Genomic DNA, 18,552 nt, shown 5'->3' on the forward strand with positions numbered 1-18,552 from the left:
GGTATTTGAAACTGTCCACAGTCCCTATGTCATCCCCCTGCATGTTCACCGGTGAATGGGGTGGTGGTTTCCTCCTGAAGTCGATCACGGTCTCCTTCGTCTTACTGGTGCTGAGACACAAGTGGTTGCGCTCACACCAGTCCACAATGTCTGTGATGAACGACCGGTACTCCAGCTCGTTCCCCTCAGACACACGACCCACAATGGCGGAGTCATCAGAGAACTTCTGGAGATGGCAGCTGTCCGTGTTGTAGGTGAAGTCCGAGGTGTAGAGGGTGAAGAGGAAAGGTGAAAGGACAGTGCCCTGGGGGTCCCCGGTGCTGCACCTTACCACTTCAGACTGACAGCTGCGCAGCCGCATGTACTGCAGGCGGTCAGTGAGGTAGTCGATGGGCCAGGCGGCGATGTCCATCCACACCTGCGTCCTCCAGCTTCCCCCGCAGCAGGGCCGGTCTGATGGTGTTGAAAGCGCTGGAGAAATCAAAGAACATGACTCTCACAGCTCTCCCGCCGGTCTCCATGTGGGTGAGCGCCCGCCAGGGTCCAGGATGTCGATCACCACAGTGTGGAGGTGGGACAGGATGAGCCGCTCCATGGTCTTCATGAGGTGGGAGGTCAGGGTAACTGGTCTGTAGTGGGCCGGTTCCTTGGCGTGCGGTGTTTTTGGAACCGGGACCAAACAGGAGGTTTTCCACAGGGTGGGGACCACCCCCAGGCTGAGGCTCTTGTTAAAGATGTGGCTGAGGTCCTCAGCAGCCTTGGGGAGATCCCATCAGGTCCTGCTGCTTTCCTCTGCTTCAGCCGCAGGAGCTGACCTCTCAACTCAGTGGGAGTCACAGTGAGGGGGAAGGGAGGGGGAGCTGAGGTGGGCTGGGGCTGAATACAGTCCAGGGAGAGGAGGGACAAAGTCCGGGGTGCAGTGGAGGTGACCAGGGGGAAGAAGGTGGGGGGTCAGAGGGACTGGAGGGCTGGCTGCTGGACATGTGTGGAGAGTCGGGAGCAGGCGGGGGCAGGTGTGGAGGAGCCAAAACGTAACTGTTTAGCTCCTCTGCAAACCGAGAATCTTCATCTGCAGTCCTGCTGGCACCCTGCACAAATCCGGAGGCAGTCTTGAGGCCTCTCCACACGCCCCTGACGTTGTTCTGGGCCAGCTGCTCCTCCATCTTCCTTCTATATTCCTCCTTGACTGCCTGGATCCTCCACTGGACTTCCTGTTGTACTCTACGCTGCTCCTCTCTGTCTCACGAGTTGAAAGCCCTCTTCTTCTGGTTCATCAGGACCTTCAGCTTGAGGGTCACCCAGGGGTGGTTGTTGGGAAAGCACCGTACCCTCCGGGTGGGCACAGTGCTCTCGACACAGAAGTTCATGTAGTTAGTGAAACACTGGGTCAGGCAGTTGTCTTCACTGTGCGAGTTTTGAAACATGCTCCAGTCTGTGGTTCTGAAACAGTCCCTCAGCCTCTCAGTGGCCTCTTCAGTCCAGAGCTTCACTGACCTTTTCTGCACTGGCTCTCTTCTCACCCTGGGTGTGTACTGGGGTAGCAGGTAGACGAGGTTGTGATCTGAGCGTCCGAGTGGGGGAAGGGGGGCGGAGGTGTAAGCGTCCTCCACATTAACGTAAAAGAGGTCCAGTATTCCATTGTCCCTGGTTTTACACGTGACTTACTGGGTGAACGTCGGGAGGGTGGCAGAGAGGGAAGCGTGGTTAAAGTCCCCGGTGATGAGGAGGAGGGCGCGGGGGTGTTGTGTCTGCAGCCGCGTGACTGTACTGTGGATCCGCTCACAGGCAGGGGCGGAGTCTGCAGAGAGAGGAATATACACGCAAAGCATAATCACACTCCCAAACTCCTGTGGGAGATAGTACGGCCTCATGCTCACTGCGAGTAGCTCCACGTCCGAGGAGCAGATCTGATCCTTCACGTGAACATGAGCTGTGCTGCACCATCTCTCACTCACATAAACTGCAAGCTAACCTCTTCTTTTCTTCCCGCTCAGCCAACGTCCTGTCCGTGCGGATAAGTGTTAATGTTGTTAATAACTCTGTTATTAACATGGACAACCCGTCCATGTTAATAACAGAGTCCGGTACATGTTCATCCAACCACGTCTCCGTGAAGCACATGAGACTGCAGCCTTTATACAGCCTCTGGAAACAGGTTAGCGCTGCTAGCTCCTCGGTCTTGTTGCGGAGAGACCTTACATTCCCCATGACCACAGACTGAATATTTCTCCGCTTCGTCAGGCCACCCCTGCAGCCTCTCTGTCTCCTTCGTATGTCCAGGTGCTCAGCATAGTGGGGACCCGGCCCACTGTACATAGAGTCTCTTAGTCCAAGCAGCTGATCCCGGGTGTAAACAATGGGACGTCCGGAGCTGGAGACAAAGAGATTTCCCCGTGCTGTCCCAAAAAGTGCAGAAAGAAGCAGAAAACTAATCACAAGAGTTACAAAAGTTGGTTTCCCATGTGCACACTTGCACAGGGTACCACCCACTGCAAATAAAGACAAATAACCACTATTAAAAAGTATTAAAAACAGCGAAAGTAGGAAAAGAGGGGTCAGAGCTGTAGTAACAGGCAGCTGCATCGACAGCGCCATCTTGAAAAAAAAAGTGTATTTGTTATGGTTTCAGACTTGATCGAAATCAGACGTTGCATCCTGATCAGGAATCCAATATAGATTTTATCCTCATTATTTTGATCAGCACTATTTCAAGCTCATTATTGCAGATTAATGGGCCTTTCACGTGTCGGAAGCGTCAGAGGCATGAGACACGTTGCTTTTTTTTTTTTTTTTTTTTTTTTTTAAGAGGCGTCAGAAGCGTCGCTTTAGCTCGGCTTTTAACGCGATGCTTCTGATGGAAGCACGCATTGCCGCTTGTCAGCAGGCTGACGTGATCAACGTTCAATCTAATCTTTTTTTTTTGTTTTTTTTTAACAAAAGAAAAAACATAAGTTCAACCGGACATTCTCGCACACGCGTGTGGCTGAAACCGAGTCCAGAGGAGAAAAGGGAACAAGAGCTGCGCAGTGAATTTGGGAAGAAGAGATGGAATTGTAACCCGGACAGAGGTGGAGGGAGTTACGCGCGCAAATTTTCGCAGAACTGCTGTTGGTGTGTTTACGCGCTCAGCCTGACACCTCGATGGAATGACAAGAGGATGATGGACACTTTCCCACCGAAACTCTTGCTCAGTCATTGTTCTATGCGCAGCAGGACCCGGTGCTGACCAAGTCCTCAGGACGCCGATCTGTCATCTGATCAACAAAAAGAAAAAAACAAATTGTCCTGTGATCGTTTGTCTGCAAAACATAGCGAGAGATGGTGTGTGCATGAGCGACGTGCGCACTCATCACATTTAGGAGCGCGTCTTAAAGAGCTTCCGTCTTCATTCACATTCACTGCGCTGCTCTGAACTTGTTGAACACTGATAAAACATTAGAGGGACACTGAGGACTGTCGGGACGCAAATGTAAGTTGTTTTTTTTTTTTCCTTTTACTTTTCAAGTTGACTTTTGAACTTTTGACGCTCTGAGCTGTGATGTAGCTTCGCGCTGTCCAATAGGAACGACGCGTCAGGCCAAAACACGGAAGACTAGTGGCAGAAACCACTGATCTGTACAAATGGTAAATGGACTGTATTTATATAGCACTTTTCCATCTGCATCAGACGCTCAAAGCGCTTTACAATTATGCCTCACATTCACCCCGATGTCAGGGTGCTGCCATACAAGGCGCTATCTACACACCGGGAGCAATAGGGGATTAAAGACCTTGCCCAAGGGCCCTTAGTGATTTTCCAGTCAGGCGGGGATTTGAACCACAGATCAGTGCAGAAACCACGTGTCTGAAGAAAAATCCTTGGAAATGTTTTTTTGTTGTTGTTGTTTGTTACCTCAAAATTTCTGATTACAGTTTAAAAAAGTTTAGCTAATTTAATTCCAAGTGTTCTAAATCAATAAATGGTTCTTTAGAAACCTTTCATCTGTAAATTAAAACCACCTGTTATTTCAGATAAGATAATTTCTTGTTTAACATAAGGAACCTTGGACATTTATTTTTAGACAAATAAAATTATGAGGTCTGTTAGAAAGTATCCGACCTTTTTATTTTTTTCAAAAACCATATGGATTTGAATCACGTGTGATTGCATCAGCCAAGCTTGAACCTTTGTGCGCATGCGTGAGTTTTTTCACGCCTGTCGGTTGCGTCATTTGCCTGTGAGCAGGCTTTGTGTGAGCAGTGGTCCACCCCCTCGTCAGATTTTTATTGTGAATAAATGTCTGAACGATTTGGAGCTTTGCTGCATCAATTTTTTCCAGAAACTGTGAGAGACCTCCAGGTGGACACCATTCGGAAAATTCAAATGGCTTTGAGGGACGATTTTATGGGGATTACACAGATTAAGGAGTTCTCCAGCCGGTTTAAAGACCGCCCACAGCGGCTGAGAGCGCGCCGCGCTCCCAGCGCAGATTGACAGGCTCAAACCCCGCTGAAACAACCAGATAATTTCCAATGTGAAGGCTTTGTTGATCCGGGACGTCGTCTGACTTACACAAAAATGGCAGGAGACGCGGACATCAGTACTTTTTCGGCACATTCCACTGTTACAGGAGTTTTTTTTCATGGAAAGAAAAGCGGACGCATGCGCACGAAGGTTCAAGCTTGTCTGATGCAATCACACGTGATTCAAATCCATATGGTTTTTGAAAAAAATAAAAAGGTCGGATATTTTTCTAACAGACCTCGTACATGGAAATTTGTACATTTTTTAAGTCTGGTGTATTATTACTTGATTGTTCAAGCTACCTCAAGGAGAAGTGCACTGTTTAAGTGCTAAATAATAAAATAAGTTTATTAAAATGAAATTATTATATATTTAACATTTGTTCATTGTTCATTCAGTTTTTTAAAGTATCGGATCGGGACTCGGTATCGTCAGATACTCAAAATCAGATGACTCGGAATTGGATCGGGGCCAAAAAAAAAAAACCTGATCGGGACATCCCTAGTTTTTTTCTCTCTGTTTGAGGTGCGGCTCCATCCAGAGATGGGTGTGGTGTCTTCTTCTGCAGGCCTCCTGTCCTGTGCACCAGCAAAATTTCACATATATTCGTATTGTCATTTGTGTTGGTATCATGGCCCAAGCAGAGGGTCACCCCTTTTAACACTGTCGCCTGTGTTCTTGCTCTGGGGTTGGTATAGGTTAGATCTTACTTGTGTGAAGCACCTTGATTTGGCGCTATATATATTAAATAAATTAAATGAAATTAATTCAAAATTGCTTCATAAAATTTAAAGTTATATATGGTAATTAATTAGGTTACTTGTCTTTATGTGCAGGACAGTACAGACAACCCTTCCCCACAGCTGTCACCTTTACTCTGGAATGAATCACTTACCTCCCCCATCTCACACACACACACACGTCTGTATTCATCTTCACAGTGGTGAAAATGCTCAAACACACATTTGCGCAGAATCTCCAAACCCCTGGGAAAGACAAGCTTGTGAACACCAGTCAAAATAAGACCACTTAAAATAAAACGCTATCAGTCAACGAAGGCCACGATATTTAACTGCAGCACTCTCCCCGTCTGTGAAGAGTACGCCATTCACACAAGACCAGACAAGCCAAAACACCAGGGAAGTGACGATAAAACCACAACAGAAACCACATTTCTCTGCAGGCAAATTATACACATTTTCACAGAAATGTTCTAAATAAAATCCATTCAGCACAACCAGCATTGCTAAATGTGCTATCTGAGGCACAAACACAAGCTTTGAAGGGGGAGGAAACAAAGCAACAGAGTTAATGAACCCTGTAGTAGTGAGTGATTTCTTTGAAGTGACTGCAGCTGAGCTTGACCTTAAAATGTCAGGAAAACACCCCGAGCTGAATGGCTGAGAAACTGTGTGAGACACCAAACGAGTCCAACTCCAGTGGAAAAACATTTTGTGTTTCAAACCTTCATTACTCACAATAAAATTCATTTGACATTAAGCTCATGCTCATGTTCTCTCAGTCTCAGAACAGCACACATAGAACTGGACACCACATTCACAAAGACTTTATTTGCATGAATTGGTGCAAATGAAATTTTTGTGAATGTGTGTTACCATAACTTGTAGGTCTTTCTAGAAAGCCAACACACCGCTGAGCTCAGTGGTGTGTCGGTGGGTTACCTGCTGGGCAAAATCAATGCCTGTGTGGACACAGAGCCATCTGTACCCCACTGCTGTTAGCCTCCCATCCCGAGAAGAAACCAGTCTAATTTTAATTAAAATACCAAATGGCATAAATCTAATTACGTGGCATATAAAACAAATAATGAATGTTTTCCATTTGTGCAATAGAAAGAATATTCATTACTTGTATGATAATTGCCAGGACTCTAATCTACCCCACGTTTTTGCCCATATTCAATTATCCACCATTATGAACCAAAATTTCAAATGCAGTCCTTTGAAATTTGATCAATTCTGTCCAACATTGACCCACTTTATTTCTGACAAACACACAACACTTCCTCTGTATTTAATCTGTTTTCATTAAACTGATGGAGTTAAACAATTATAACCTTGGGTTTGACCTTTCAATGTCACTCAAGGTCAAATGTTATTTGAGAAAACGAAAGATGATACATGACTTCATATTCGTGTTTAATGGTAACCACGTGTATTTTCAACAAATTCCACAGAAATAGACATTCTAAACTTCCCAATAAGCATTGGACTAAATGTTTGGTATTCATTCTTTCATTCATCTTCTGCCAGTTATCTGGGTCTGGGTCACAGTGTCAGTAGACCAAGCTGTTCAGTCCATACTTTCCTATCCTTGGCCAAGTCCTTTAATTCTTCCTGAGAAATTCTGAGGTATTCCCAAGCCATCTGGGAAATATAATCCCTCCAGCATGTCCTGAGTCTTCCCTGGTGTCTCTTCCCAGTTGGACGTGCCAGGAAGACCTCCCTAAGGAGACAGTCAGGGGGCATCCTCACCAGTTGACCGAGCCACCTCAGCTGGCTCCCTTCAATGTGAAGAAACAGTATTCCAGGAGTCCCTCCCGGATAGTCGAGCTTCTCACCCTGTACCAGAATGTAAGACCAGATACCCAATGGAGGAATCTCATTTCTGCCGCTTGTATCCGAGACCTTATTCTGTCAGTCATTACCCAAAGTTCATGACCCTAGGATCGGAGTGTAAACTGAGAGTCTTGCCTTCTGGCTCAGCACCTTCGTTACCACGACAGTCCAATACAGCGTCTGTAAAATATCAGAGCCATCTCAATCTGTCTATGGATCTTGTGCTGCAACTTACCCTCACTCATAAACAAGACCTTAAAATACTTAAACATGTCCACTTCAGGCATTAACTCTCCCCTAAACTGTTTGGCGTTTGACCTTAACCTGTGATCTTGCCACTAAACCATTTTGTTTTCTTTGCTGGCCCTAAATCATCCCACCAGGTTTGGTTCAAATTGTATCTGAACTCTTTCCATCATTTTGTTCACACATGGACAGACAGACAGTTGGACACATGGGACTGAAAACAATACCCCCTCATACACTTGACAAACACCCACCATAAAAGATCAACACCCACCTTATAGACATCAGAGAAGAAACCAGAGCCAATCCACTCACAGGCAAAGTCATCGAGGCGCGTAAGACAAGAAAAGGCACTGATGAGGGCTTGGTAGGAAGACGGCCACACCCTGCCCACCTGGAGAAGACAGGAGCAGAAGCAAGCTATGATGAAGACTTTATGTGATGTGCTTGCTTTAGGACCCCGGCGACACCTGCCAGTTTATGCAGACAGAGATTACCGTAAACAGGGGCTGCTGAGGAACTGGTGCCTTTATGCAGGAGCTCCTAATCTCTTTTTGCTACTAGATTTGGAAAACATATGCTGAGAATTAATCCAAACCAGAAGAACATTTAATTCAGAACAATGGCCTGACTACTGGAAGCCTTTGGATGATGTCAGATCATTAGATGATGATGATGTCACCTAATGGCTCTCAGAGCCTCGTTAACAGCTAATAAATAAAACATTATAGTGAGCACATATTAAGTAGAATACCAGCAAGAAAATTATTACAGCCTATTAACATTCCTCACAGCGTGCCTCATTTTACCTCACACCGTCAACAAGTAGCATACGCTGGAACCAGACTGGTTGTCATAACGTCAAAAACTATACTGACAAATAAACCACCACTAAATTCCAACACACTGTTTAAAGCCACAGTGAAACAAAAAATTCCACAACAGGTCAGTCCAATCACAAAATAAAGCTGAAGGTAGGGCACAAGTCATTCATCAGAATGTGAAGAAACATAAGGGCCCCTTCACACATAGTGTGAAGTTTTGGTCAAATACAGTAAAACAGTTCGAATGGGCAGGCGTGCACGATCCCGGTGTGAGAGTTTGTGCACACAACGGTGTCTTTCAAGCAGGAACATTGCGAGATGCACCACATGGCGCCGCTTATCTGGAATAAATAAAAAATAAAAACCAGCTAGTACCTGTGGGACCACATCGCGCCACTTATGTGGAATAAATAAAAAAAGGAAAAACATACCACCCACAGGACTCGAACCCACGCCGTCGATAGTCAGAAACTTTACCAGTGAGCTACGGAGCTGTCCTTTGAAAGCTGCTGGAATCTGCCTCATATCAGGAAGGACATGGAAGTATGACAAAAAAAAAAAAAAAAATTTAATAGCACACACCATATAGAAACCCAGCATTTATCAAGTGAGCAACACAAATATGATCCATCTGTTCCTCTGTAGATGACCCATGTTCACAGACATACAGTCGTGAACTGACATGAATGAGAAGCAGTGGGCTCTGATCATGTTCACATCTACTAGTCCAGTGCGTCCAGTCACCCGGAGCGTGTATTCTGCCCAACACATGTCTTGTGGACGGCGCGCTGCAGCACAGACACCACGTCATTTGGAACAAAGCTCACGTGGGTGACGCAACTGTCAGATCGCCTGCTGCGTGTTCTGATCTGACAGTCTGTTTCAACCTGGCAGGCTCACTCGCTGCAGCTTGTCACCACAGTGATATATGTTTTTATTTATGTGCAAGTAAGTACACCAATCAGCCTCACAGTGGACAGTTCAGAATCAGAAGAAGTTTATTGCGATTGCCAGTGAACAGGATTCACAGACTAGGAATTTGCTTCGGTACAATGGTGCAACATTAAGAAGAGATAAAATGCTAAGATAAAATATAACACGTGTCAAAATAAGATAAAAATCTAAGATAAAAAAAAAGAAATATGAAATATGAAAGGCTGTGTGCAACAGAAAAACAGAGAAACAGAAAAAACAGTGCAGTGGGAGGAGTGCAATTAAAAACCAAAGTACATTGTCTAAAGTGACCCGTGATAAGATGATAAAGTGACAGAGTTAAGCTTAAGGTGACTGAGTTATGAGGAGTTCATGAGTCTAACGGCAGAGGGGAAGAAACTGTTCTTATGGCGGGAGGTTCTGGTCCGGATGGACCGTAGCCTCCTGTCCGAGGGGAGTGGTTTGAACAGACCATGTGCAGGGTGAGAAGGGTCAGCTGTGATCCGACCTGCTCGGCCCAGAGTCCTGGAAACGTGTAGGTCGTGGAGAGATGGAAGGCTACAGCCGATCACCTTCTCAGCAGAGGCCACAATACGCTGCAGTCTGTGTCTGTCCCTGGCTGTGGCCCCGGCGTACCACACCGTGATGGAGGAGCAGAGGATGGACTCGATGATGGCCGTGTAGAACTGCACCATCAGCTGGACAGGCAGCTTGGCCTTCTTCAGCTACCGCAGGAAGTACATCCTCTGCTGGGCCTTCTTGATGAGGGAGCTGATGGTTGACTCCCACTTGAGGTCCTGGGTGATGGTGGTGCCGAGGAAGCAGTGACAGACCACAGTGGTGATGGGGCTGTTGGTGAGGGCGAGGGAGGGCGGGGGGGGCTGTGGCTTTCCTGAAGTCCACGATCATCTCCACTGTTTTCTGGGCGTTGAGCTCCAAGTTGTTGCTGCTGCACCAGGTCACCAGCCGGTCCACCTCCCTCCTGTAGGCAGACTCATCCCCATCCGAAATGAGTCCGATGAGGGTGGCGTCGTCCGCAAACTTGATGAGCTTTACAGAGTCGTGGCTGGAGGTGCAGCAGTTAGTGTACAGGGAGAAGAGCAGAGGGGAAAGGACACAGCCCTGTGGAGATCCTGTGCTGAGAACCCGAGTGTCGAGACATTTTTTCCCAGCCTCACACGCTGACTCCGGTCCATCAGGAAGTCTGTGATCCACCTGCAGTTGGAGTTGGGCACGTGGAGCAGAAAAAGCTTGTCCTGGAGCAAAGCTGGAAGGATGGTGTTGAATGCAGAGCTGAAGTCCACAAACAGGATCCTAGCGTAGGTTCCTGGGGAGTCCAGGTGCTGCAGGATGGAGTGCAGGGCCAGGTTTATGGCGTCATCTATAGACCTGTTGGCTCTGTAGGCAAACTGCAGGGGGTCCAGGAGGGGGTCGGTGATGGACTTCAGGTGGGATAAAACCAGGCGTCCGAAGGTCTTCATGACTACAGACGTGAGAGCCACAGGCCTGTAGTCATTAAGTCCAGTGATGCGTGGTTTCTTGGGGACTGGAACTATGATTGAGGACTTGAAACAGACTGGAACATGGCATGACTCCAGGGAGGTGTTGAAGATCCCCGTGAAGACTGGGGCCAGCTCATCAGCACAGTGTCTCAGGGTGGCAGGAGAGACACAGTCTGGGCCCGGGGCCTTACGTGGATTCAGCCTTTTGAAATGTCTCCTCACGTCCTCCTCTTGGACCGAGAGGGCAACAGGGGGAGTGGGGAGGGCAGCAGTGAGAGGGGGGAGGTCCAGAGTGTTTGAATATCCAGTTGTGTGGGGGGTGGGGAAGTGTGAGTCCTTGTCTTCAAACCGTGAATAGAAGACGTTCAGGTCATTGGCCAGCTTGAGGTTGTCAATAGAACGAGGTGCTTTGGGCTTGTAGTTGGTGATCTCTTTCAACCCCCTCCACACAGAGGCCGAGTCGTTGGCAGAGAACCTTTGCTGCAGACGTGAACTGTACATGGATTTAGCCTTTGCCACCTCCTTGCTAAATCTGTACTTTGCACCTCTATAGCTGTCTCTGTCTCCTTCTCTGAAAGCCACCTCTTTCTGCTGACGGAGCTGCTGGAGTTTAGGTGTGAACCAGGGCTTGTCATTCTTATATCTCACCCTGGTACACTGTGGGATGATGCTGTCTTCATAGAAATGAATATATGACGTCACAGTGTCCGTGTAGTCATCTAGACTGTCTGTTGAAGCCTCAAACATATCCCAATCCGTGGTGGCCAAGCACGTGCGTAGCTCCTCTACAGCTTCATTGCTCCACACTTTAGACGTCCTCACAACAGGTTTAGAGAGTTTAAGTCTCTGTCTGTACGTGGGGATCAAGTGGACCATCACGTGATCTGAGAGTCCCAAAGCTGCACGGGCCACCGCACGGTAGGCGCCGCTCACTGTCGTGTAACAATGATCTAACGTGCTCCCTTCTCTGGTCGGGCATTTAACAAACTGTTTGTATTTTGGTAATTCCTGACTGAGACTCCCTTTGTTAAAATCACCGAGAATTATAACAAGAGAGTCCGGAAAGTCTCTCTCCACGCTCATAATCTGATCCGCGAGCGCGCGCTCGGCCTCGTGCAGGTCCGCGCTCGGTGGAATATACACAGAGCAAAGTATGAAAGAGTTAAACTCACGTGGAGAGTAGAACGGTCTGCAGTTTATGAGGAGATATTCCAGAGAGGGACAGCAGTGTTGGGAGATCACAGTCACATCGGAACACCAGGCGTCGTTGATATAGAAGCAGAGTCCACCCCCTCTAGTTTTTCCACCAGACAGTGCTCGGTCTCTGTCTGCACGGAGGAGTTGGAATCCCTCTAGTTGGAGCGCGCAGTCTGGTGTCTGTGCATTTAACCACGTCTCCGTGAAGCACAGTACACAAGATGAAGAGAAATCACTATTCTTCTTCATCAGCAGTGCCAGCTCATCCATCTTGTTGTGGAGTGAGCGGACGTTGGAGAGAAATATCCCAGGTAGGGGCATGCGCGTGCCCCTTCATCTGAGGCGCATGAGAGCTCCAGCGCGTTTCCCTCTCCGCCATCGTCTCACTTTTTTGGCCAAAAAGTGAACCAGTTCAGCTGCAGGCACCAAAAAAACTGGCATAATGTCCGTGGGTGTTGATGATTTGATGTTTAGAAGCTCCTCGCGGGTGTAGGGACACGATGACACACGATTCACGCACAAAAACAGACAAAAACACCAGGGCGCCTTCACGTGGCACCATCTTGGAAGTTGTTAGTCCATGTCTGTCCAAACACAGTAGGTTTTGTCCAGCTGGGATGTCCAGAATAACAGATGACCATAGCTGCTTCTGTCGAAAGCCACGCCTGTCAGTGGAGCGGACACACCCATGTGTAAGTTTGTGTGTTTGCAAAGTCACACTCGTGGGGAAATTAGACAAATTTCACAGCAGCACAACAGTGATTGTCTGCAGTCTGTTGTCGTGCCAAGAGTGCAACTGGCCACACACTTTTTAGTGCCATGCTAGCGGTGTTAGATGTTCGCGCATGTCACCTGGAATTTGGCCGAAACTTGCCGCGAGAGGGTGCCATGGGTTCCCACAGCGCACACTCTTTCAGCTGCTGGTGTGTGTAAATAGTTGTAGCAACAGGGGTACGAGGTGTTAGAGGCAGGTACGATTGTACACGTTTTGCATATAATTCCTGGTTCGTGTGCACTTCGACCAAACTTTGCACTGTGTGTGAAGAGGCCCTTAACTCCAAATCACTGAGGCAGATAAGGTATTCCATGCTTGCCAAGTCATGGCTACTTGCAAACAATCAAATGAAAATATTGTTGCCACACTGTCCTGAGCAAACATCCCAGTTCACTTGATAAATCTGCAAGATAAACATTCTCCAAGTCCTACTTTGTTTTCTCTAGAAACGTCTAAGAACCAGACACTGTTTTTCTCTAACCTGCCCCACCTTTTAAACCAATTCATGTCTTAATCTTGTCAAACCGACTCTATCACGAAAGTAGAAACAGATTAACAATCAGGAACTTTGTAAATTCTCAAACTGCAGTGAAATGCAAAGCTAAAGAACCAGTACTGACCAGTGACGGTGGAGTCATGCCGAGCTCACATCCTCCTACCCCTCCGATGCAGTCTCTGTCATCATGGAAACGGTCCGGTCTTGTAGGAAACCCAGCAATGGAGTTGCGTTTATTCCGGTCCATGGTGTTGAGAATAGTAGTGATACCAGAGAGGGTATTATGGGCCTTTTTCTGTAATGTGCCCACATGACAAGCGTGCTATCTTCTTTAAACAGTGCCGAGAGATCTGTGCCGGCACAAAATTTAGTTCGTTTGTGTCCTTGGAGAAAATTTGTCACAATCATAGACTTCTGCTGCGGACATTCCTGATGACGGAGTCGAACACAACAATAAGATTTCTCAAGAATCAAAACTGAAACAGAAAATGAGGTGGCTTTCACACATTTGGCAGATGGATCGTCATTCCTTGAAAACCTAAAGGAAAGGAAAGAGAAAATTAATCTTAATTTTCACAGCAATTTTCACAGCTGTAAGTTGTGTCTGTCAGGGGAAGTTCTGTCCCGCTGGGAAACCTTTATATCTTAAAACTCAAAAAACGTAAAACTCAAAATCAAACCATTTACACATTAATACTCAAAACAAATCATGCATTTCTGACATTTATAAATGTCTTCTTTTTTTTTTTTAACAGAACTTTCGGTTTTAAGTAGGAAGTGTAGCAGAAACCCTGAAATGCTCACATCGTCCACTAGATGGTGACAAAAGCTGCTCAAATGTGTGGCAAGGTCTTGACTGTTTATTGGTTTGAGAAGTTAACTTTCTGAGAAAATAAGATGAACTGACAAGCAAAAAAAATCAACTTATAGTTACGTCCCTGACCTTATGGGCAACTTACTTGTCATATTTAAGCAAGTAAAATTTACCTTGTTAGTTACACTAGCAAGGAGGGCTAAGACACAACTACAGATGCAATACTACTGCTGATACCAACATACACAACTCCGTGTATTGACGACTGTCCAGACTCCAGCGATGCATTCAGCAGTGTAGTGAAGTCGGGGAGGCTCCAGTAAGACTACCAGAGCATAAGCCACTTTTAATTTTATTTTTGTTTTACTAGTTTGGGAGGTCCTGCGACTTACATTCCGGTTATTCATTCATTCATTTCCTGCCACTTATCTGAATCCAGGTCACGGTGGTAGTAGACCAAGCAGCTCATCCAACCGTCCTTATCCTTAGCCAAATCTTCTAACTCTTCCTGCAGAAGGCATTCCCAAGCAAGGTGGGAACTATAATCCCTCCAATGCAATTTATATACCATAAAATTGCATTTCTTCTTCTTATCATTATTATTACTACAACTATTTATACTGGGCTTTGCAGAAATCAAAGCACTCAACAAAATATTTAATAATAAAAGAATAAATGGCAATAAGAAAAGGTACTCTACAACAATACACAAAAATTCCAAATAACTGATAATACAGGAAAAAAGGTAAGATTTGCCTGTATTTTAAAGTGAAATGGAATTTTTATTTATTTATTTTGTTAGTAGTTGTGGATAGTATTTCGACTTCCATTTAAGTTGAAATACTTCAATGGAAGTATTTTGATGTATGAGCAAATTACAAGAAACGTATGTTTCTTGTAATTTATGCGGCTAATGTAATTTAGCCGCATAACTTACCTACAACTTATGTTCCGCATGTGTGGGAGGCATGAGTCACATGCTGACAGATGTTGAAATTTTTCAGCATGTCCAAAAGTTTTGAAGGTGCTCGGCATATTACAACGTATATCAGCATGCGCTTAACTTATAAAAAACGTACCTATAACAATATAGGTATATAACAATAGACGTACGCTAGCATATGCCAATGTTTTTAATACGGTTGGCATACACTGGCTGAAACGTCAAAGTGCAACAGGACCTTTAGTTAGCTTCCTTATGTCATGATTCACAGGTTCATAAAAACTATATTTTTGTGTGTGTGGGGGGGGGGGGGGGGTGGATTTGTAAAGTATAGATTTTTTTTAAAGTTTTTTTTTTTTAAGATTTGGAGAACTGCATTTTTATAAAGCTTATGAAGTGAGGAAAAAAAAAATCAATGTTTCCATTTATTCCCTAAGGTTGTTATGATGGCCATCTTGGATTTTTAAAAATCTTAATTACAAATTACTGAAGCTGATTATTAGTGTGTGCTGCCATTCAGGATTTTTGTTTTTTTATTTTTTGGGCTTTTATCCGACGTCAGTGACTTATGGGACATAGGAAGATGATCCATGTGGGTGTCTTTTTCTTACAAACCAATACAGAGATTTGTAACTGTCTATTATTAAAAACAACAAAAAAATGCAACAACATGTATTCAGTCCTTCTTGGAATTTGTAACAAAGGTCAGGAATCATTCCAAGAATGGTGCTGCTATTTGTTATCTTTGTATCACTTAGCTGATCCAGAAACAACCAGAATCAAGAAAGTGAAAAGTTGGTTTCTGGAGGTCACCAGTTTTAGAAATCCAAGACAGTGGCCATAACAACCTTTGAAAAAATTTTAAACTTTTCTTTTTTGATTCCTCATTTCAGAACATTTCTAGACATGTATAGTGTATCAAATTGCAAAATAAATAAATAAATGAATAAATAAATAAAATTAACAAAATTATTGTACCTGTCAAAGGCAGAAACAGGAAAATGAACCTAAAGTGCACTTTTTTTGATTGTGTTTGAAACTCACACCACATGTACAGGTGAAATGAAGTCTAGGAACATGCCATGGGTCACCACATCCACCACACCAAAGAACCACTTTGGGTCCTGGGTGGCAACTACACAGGCAGACAATTGTTCATGCCATTTCTTGAAAGTAACCATCGATCTTCTGCACCCAGCAGAAAAATGGGCATCCCCCTTCTCGACGTCCTGGTGTCCATAGCACTGAGGTACCTGTGTACTGAATCATACACAGAGAAATTTGCCACATGGCCAATATGTTGCAGGTGATGATCCCTGACAATGCCCAAAATACATCTCATCGGAATCTCCCAAAATAAGATTGTTTGACACAGTCATTCCAGCGGTACCCAAGGATGAGCCAACAAGACCTAGTACCAAAGATATCTTTGAATGATTGAATTTATTCAGCACACACAGTCCAAAAAAAAAAAAAAAAAAAAAAAAAAAAAAAAAAAAAAAAAACTTACAATGAAGAAAGAAAATGGATTAACAATGCATCTGTGTGCCTGAAAGGGTATAGGCAGAAGCAAAGCTTATTAACACCTACCCTTTAACCAAAAAAAAAAAATTCTAGTAAACCTAACATATGAAGGTGATTGTTTTTGTACTCAGGCTGTGATAGCAATTCAACTGATTTCAACAACATAATGTACATTCTTGACTTAAATCTATATAAGTGCAAAATGTTGGTACACAAGTGTTATAATTAACTGATTTCTAGGTATGTCACATTTCACAAAAGTAAAAGTGACCCCAACCAGGTCCACTCAGTAATGCATTCCATCCATTAAATTATTTAAATAAATATGCTTAATGCAGCTGTCCTGAGAATGTTCAAAGGACAAGCAGGAAACAGAAGACCAGTTGAGGGTTTTATTGCATGATTGAATAAAACGCCAGACAGGCAAACTCAACACCTGAAGGTATTATAACATCTACCAAAGAGAGGTCCCACCAATGGTGTAGACCTTAAATGTCAATTATTTTAATGATAAATGCAGAAAATTGATTTAATCTGGCAGAGAGCCTCATCTAATGTCTTAATGTGAAGCCTGCCACCAGGAACTGTTAAATAAAGCAGTTGGGCGAGGAACATCGTCAGTCAAATGACCCCATATGTGTACAATGGTTTGAGTTCTTAGTGTTTTTGTTGGCTTATTGCCTTATTCGTGATACAGAAGATATTCTCAGATGATTAGTGATGAGCAGCGACCAGATCCTGTCGACAAGACCGGGTTTTGTGATGGCCACTTGCTTTATTCCTTTTTTTTTTTTTTTTTTTTTGAAGCACTGGGTTTGAATTGGCATCCGCTAATGGTGTACTGTACCCGAAACGATAAAGCCTGATCAGCGTATCCATCGATGCATTCCTACGTAGAAGAAACTCCTCACAAAGAAACTCAGAGGAGAGATAAAGAAGAGGCAGAATCGGATGCAGTCCCACTCAAAGACAAACATAAAAATTAAAAACCACAAGCCACAGAGCTGTTTGTTGAAAGCACTAAAAAGTTGGAGTCCTTTAGTAGTTGGATTAACTTGGGTCTTGCTTTGAGATGGGTGACATCAGTCTTTTTAGCTCAACAAGTTCAAATATAATGGCTGTAAAAGGAGTTGATTGCCCACATATGGGAGATTAGACAAGGAACTGTTGAGGTCCAGGACTTTTCTGCCATCCAAAACAAAGTTAGAAAGGTACAAAAGGAACACGGAAGGAAGTCCGCGGCTAAAGGTCTGGGTTTTTTTAAACAATCATAAACAATGTGGCTTTCACATTTGACATTTAAGAATACTTGTGGCCAGGAGATTTCTGTAGTTGATAAAATACACTGATCCCAGTTAGAACTCTCTTCCCAGATATATCACACTGCTTTACAATGCTTCTTTTTAACTGAAGCAATAGAATGCTCCCTGTTTGATGCCATAACTATAAAAACTTTACATTCTCAGCTGAACAAAGACTTTGACATAACTGCTGAAGAAGAAAATAACAGGAACAGCTTTTTATTGCACTTATCATAAACAGGAACTCCATCGCAAAGGGAACTACTTAGATACTGATGGTCAACTGCACAGTAGTTAGTGATAAAATATAAATAAAATTCTCAACTGATATATAGGCCATAGGTATTAAAGGCACTGCGCTGCAGTGGTTTGAATCATATTTATCTAATAGATTACAATTTGTTCATGTAAATGGGGAATCTTCTTCACAGACTAAGGTTAATTATGGAGTTCCACAAGGTTCTGTGCTAGGACCAGTTTTATTCACTTTATACATGTTTCCCTTAGGCAGTATTATTAGACAGCATTACTTAAATTTTCATTGTTATGCAGATGATACCCAGCTTTATCTATCCATGAAGCCAGAGGACACACACCAATTAGCTAAACTGCAGGATTGTCTTACAGACATAAAGACATGGATGACCTCTAATTTCCTGCTTTTAAACTCAGATAAAACTGAAGTTATTGTACTTGGCCCCACAAATCTTAGAAACATGGTGTCTAACCAGATCCTTACTCTGGATGGCATTACCCTGAGCTCTAGTAATACTGTGAGAAATCTTGGAGTCATTTTTGATCAGGATATGTCATTCAATGCGCATATTAAACAAATATGTAGGACTGCTTTTTTGCATTTGCGCAATATCTCTAAAATCAGAAAGGTCTTGTCTCAGAGTGATGCTGAAAAACTA

At 44.3% G+C, this 18,552-nt stretch overlaps 1 protein-coding gene across 1 annotated transcript in view; it reads right to left on the minus strand.

The window, feature by feature from the left end:
• The window catches only part of tesk2 (testis associated actin remodelling kinase 2), an 84,032-nt gene extending 70,473 nt beyond the window's left edge, over positions 1 to 13,559 (minus strand). Inside the window, exons 1-2 of the mRNA XM_034182406.1 lie at positions 13,181 to 13,559; positions 7,604 to 7,723 (exon numbers count right to left, since the gene is read on the minus strand). Of these exons, the coding sequence (XP_034038297.1) occupies positions 7,604 to 7,723; positions 13,181 to 13,303 (243 nt within the window). The 5' untranslated portion in view covers positions 13,304 to 13,559. The remainder of the gene's footprint in view (positions 1 to 7,603; positions 7,724 to 13,180) is intronic.
• Between the last annotated feature and the right edge of the window lie 4,993 nt (positions 13,560 to 18,552).

Source organism: Thalassophryne amazonica, chromosome 12 (assembly GCF_902500255.1).
Source record: "Thalassophryne amazonica chromosome 12, fThaAma1.1, whole genome shotgun sequence".
Taxonomy (NCBI): Eukaryota; Metazoa; Chordata; class Actinopteri; order Batrachoidiformes; family Batrachoididae; genus Thalassophryne; species Thalassophryne amazonica.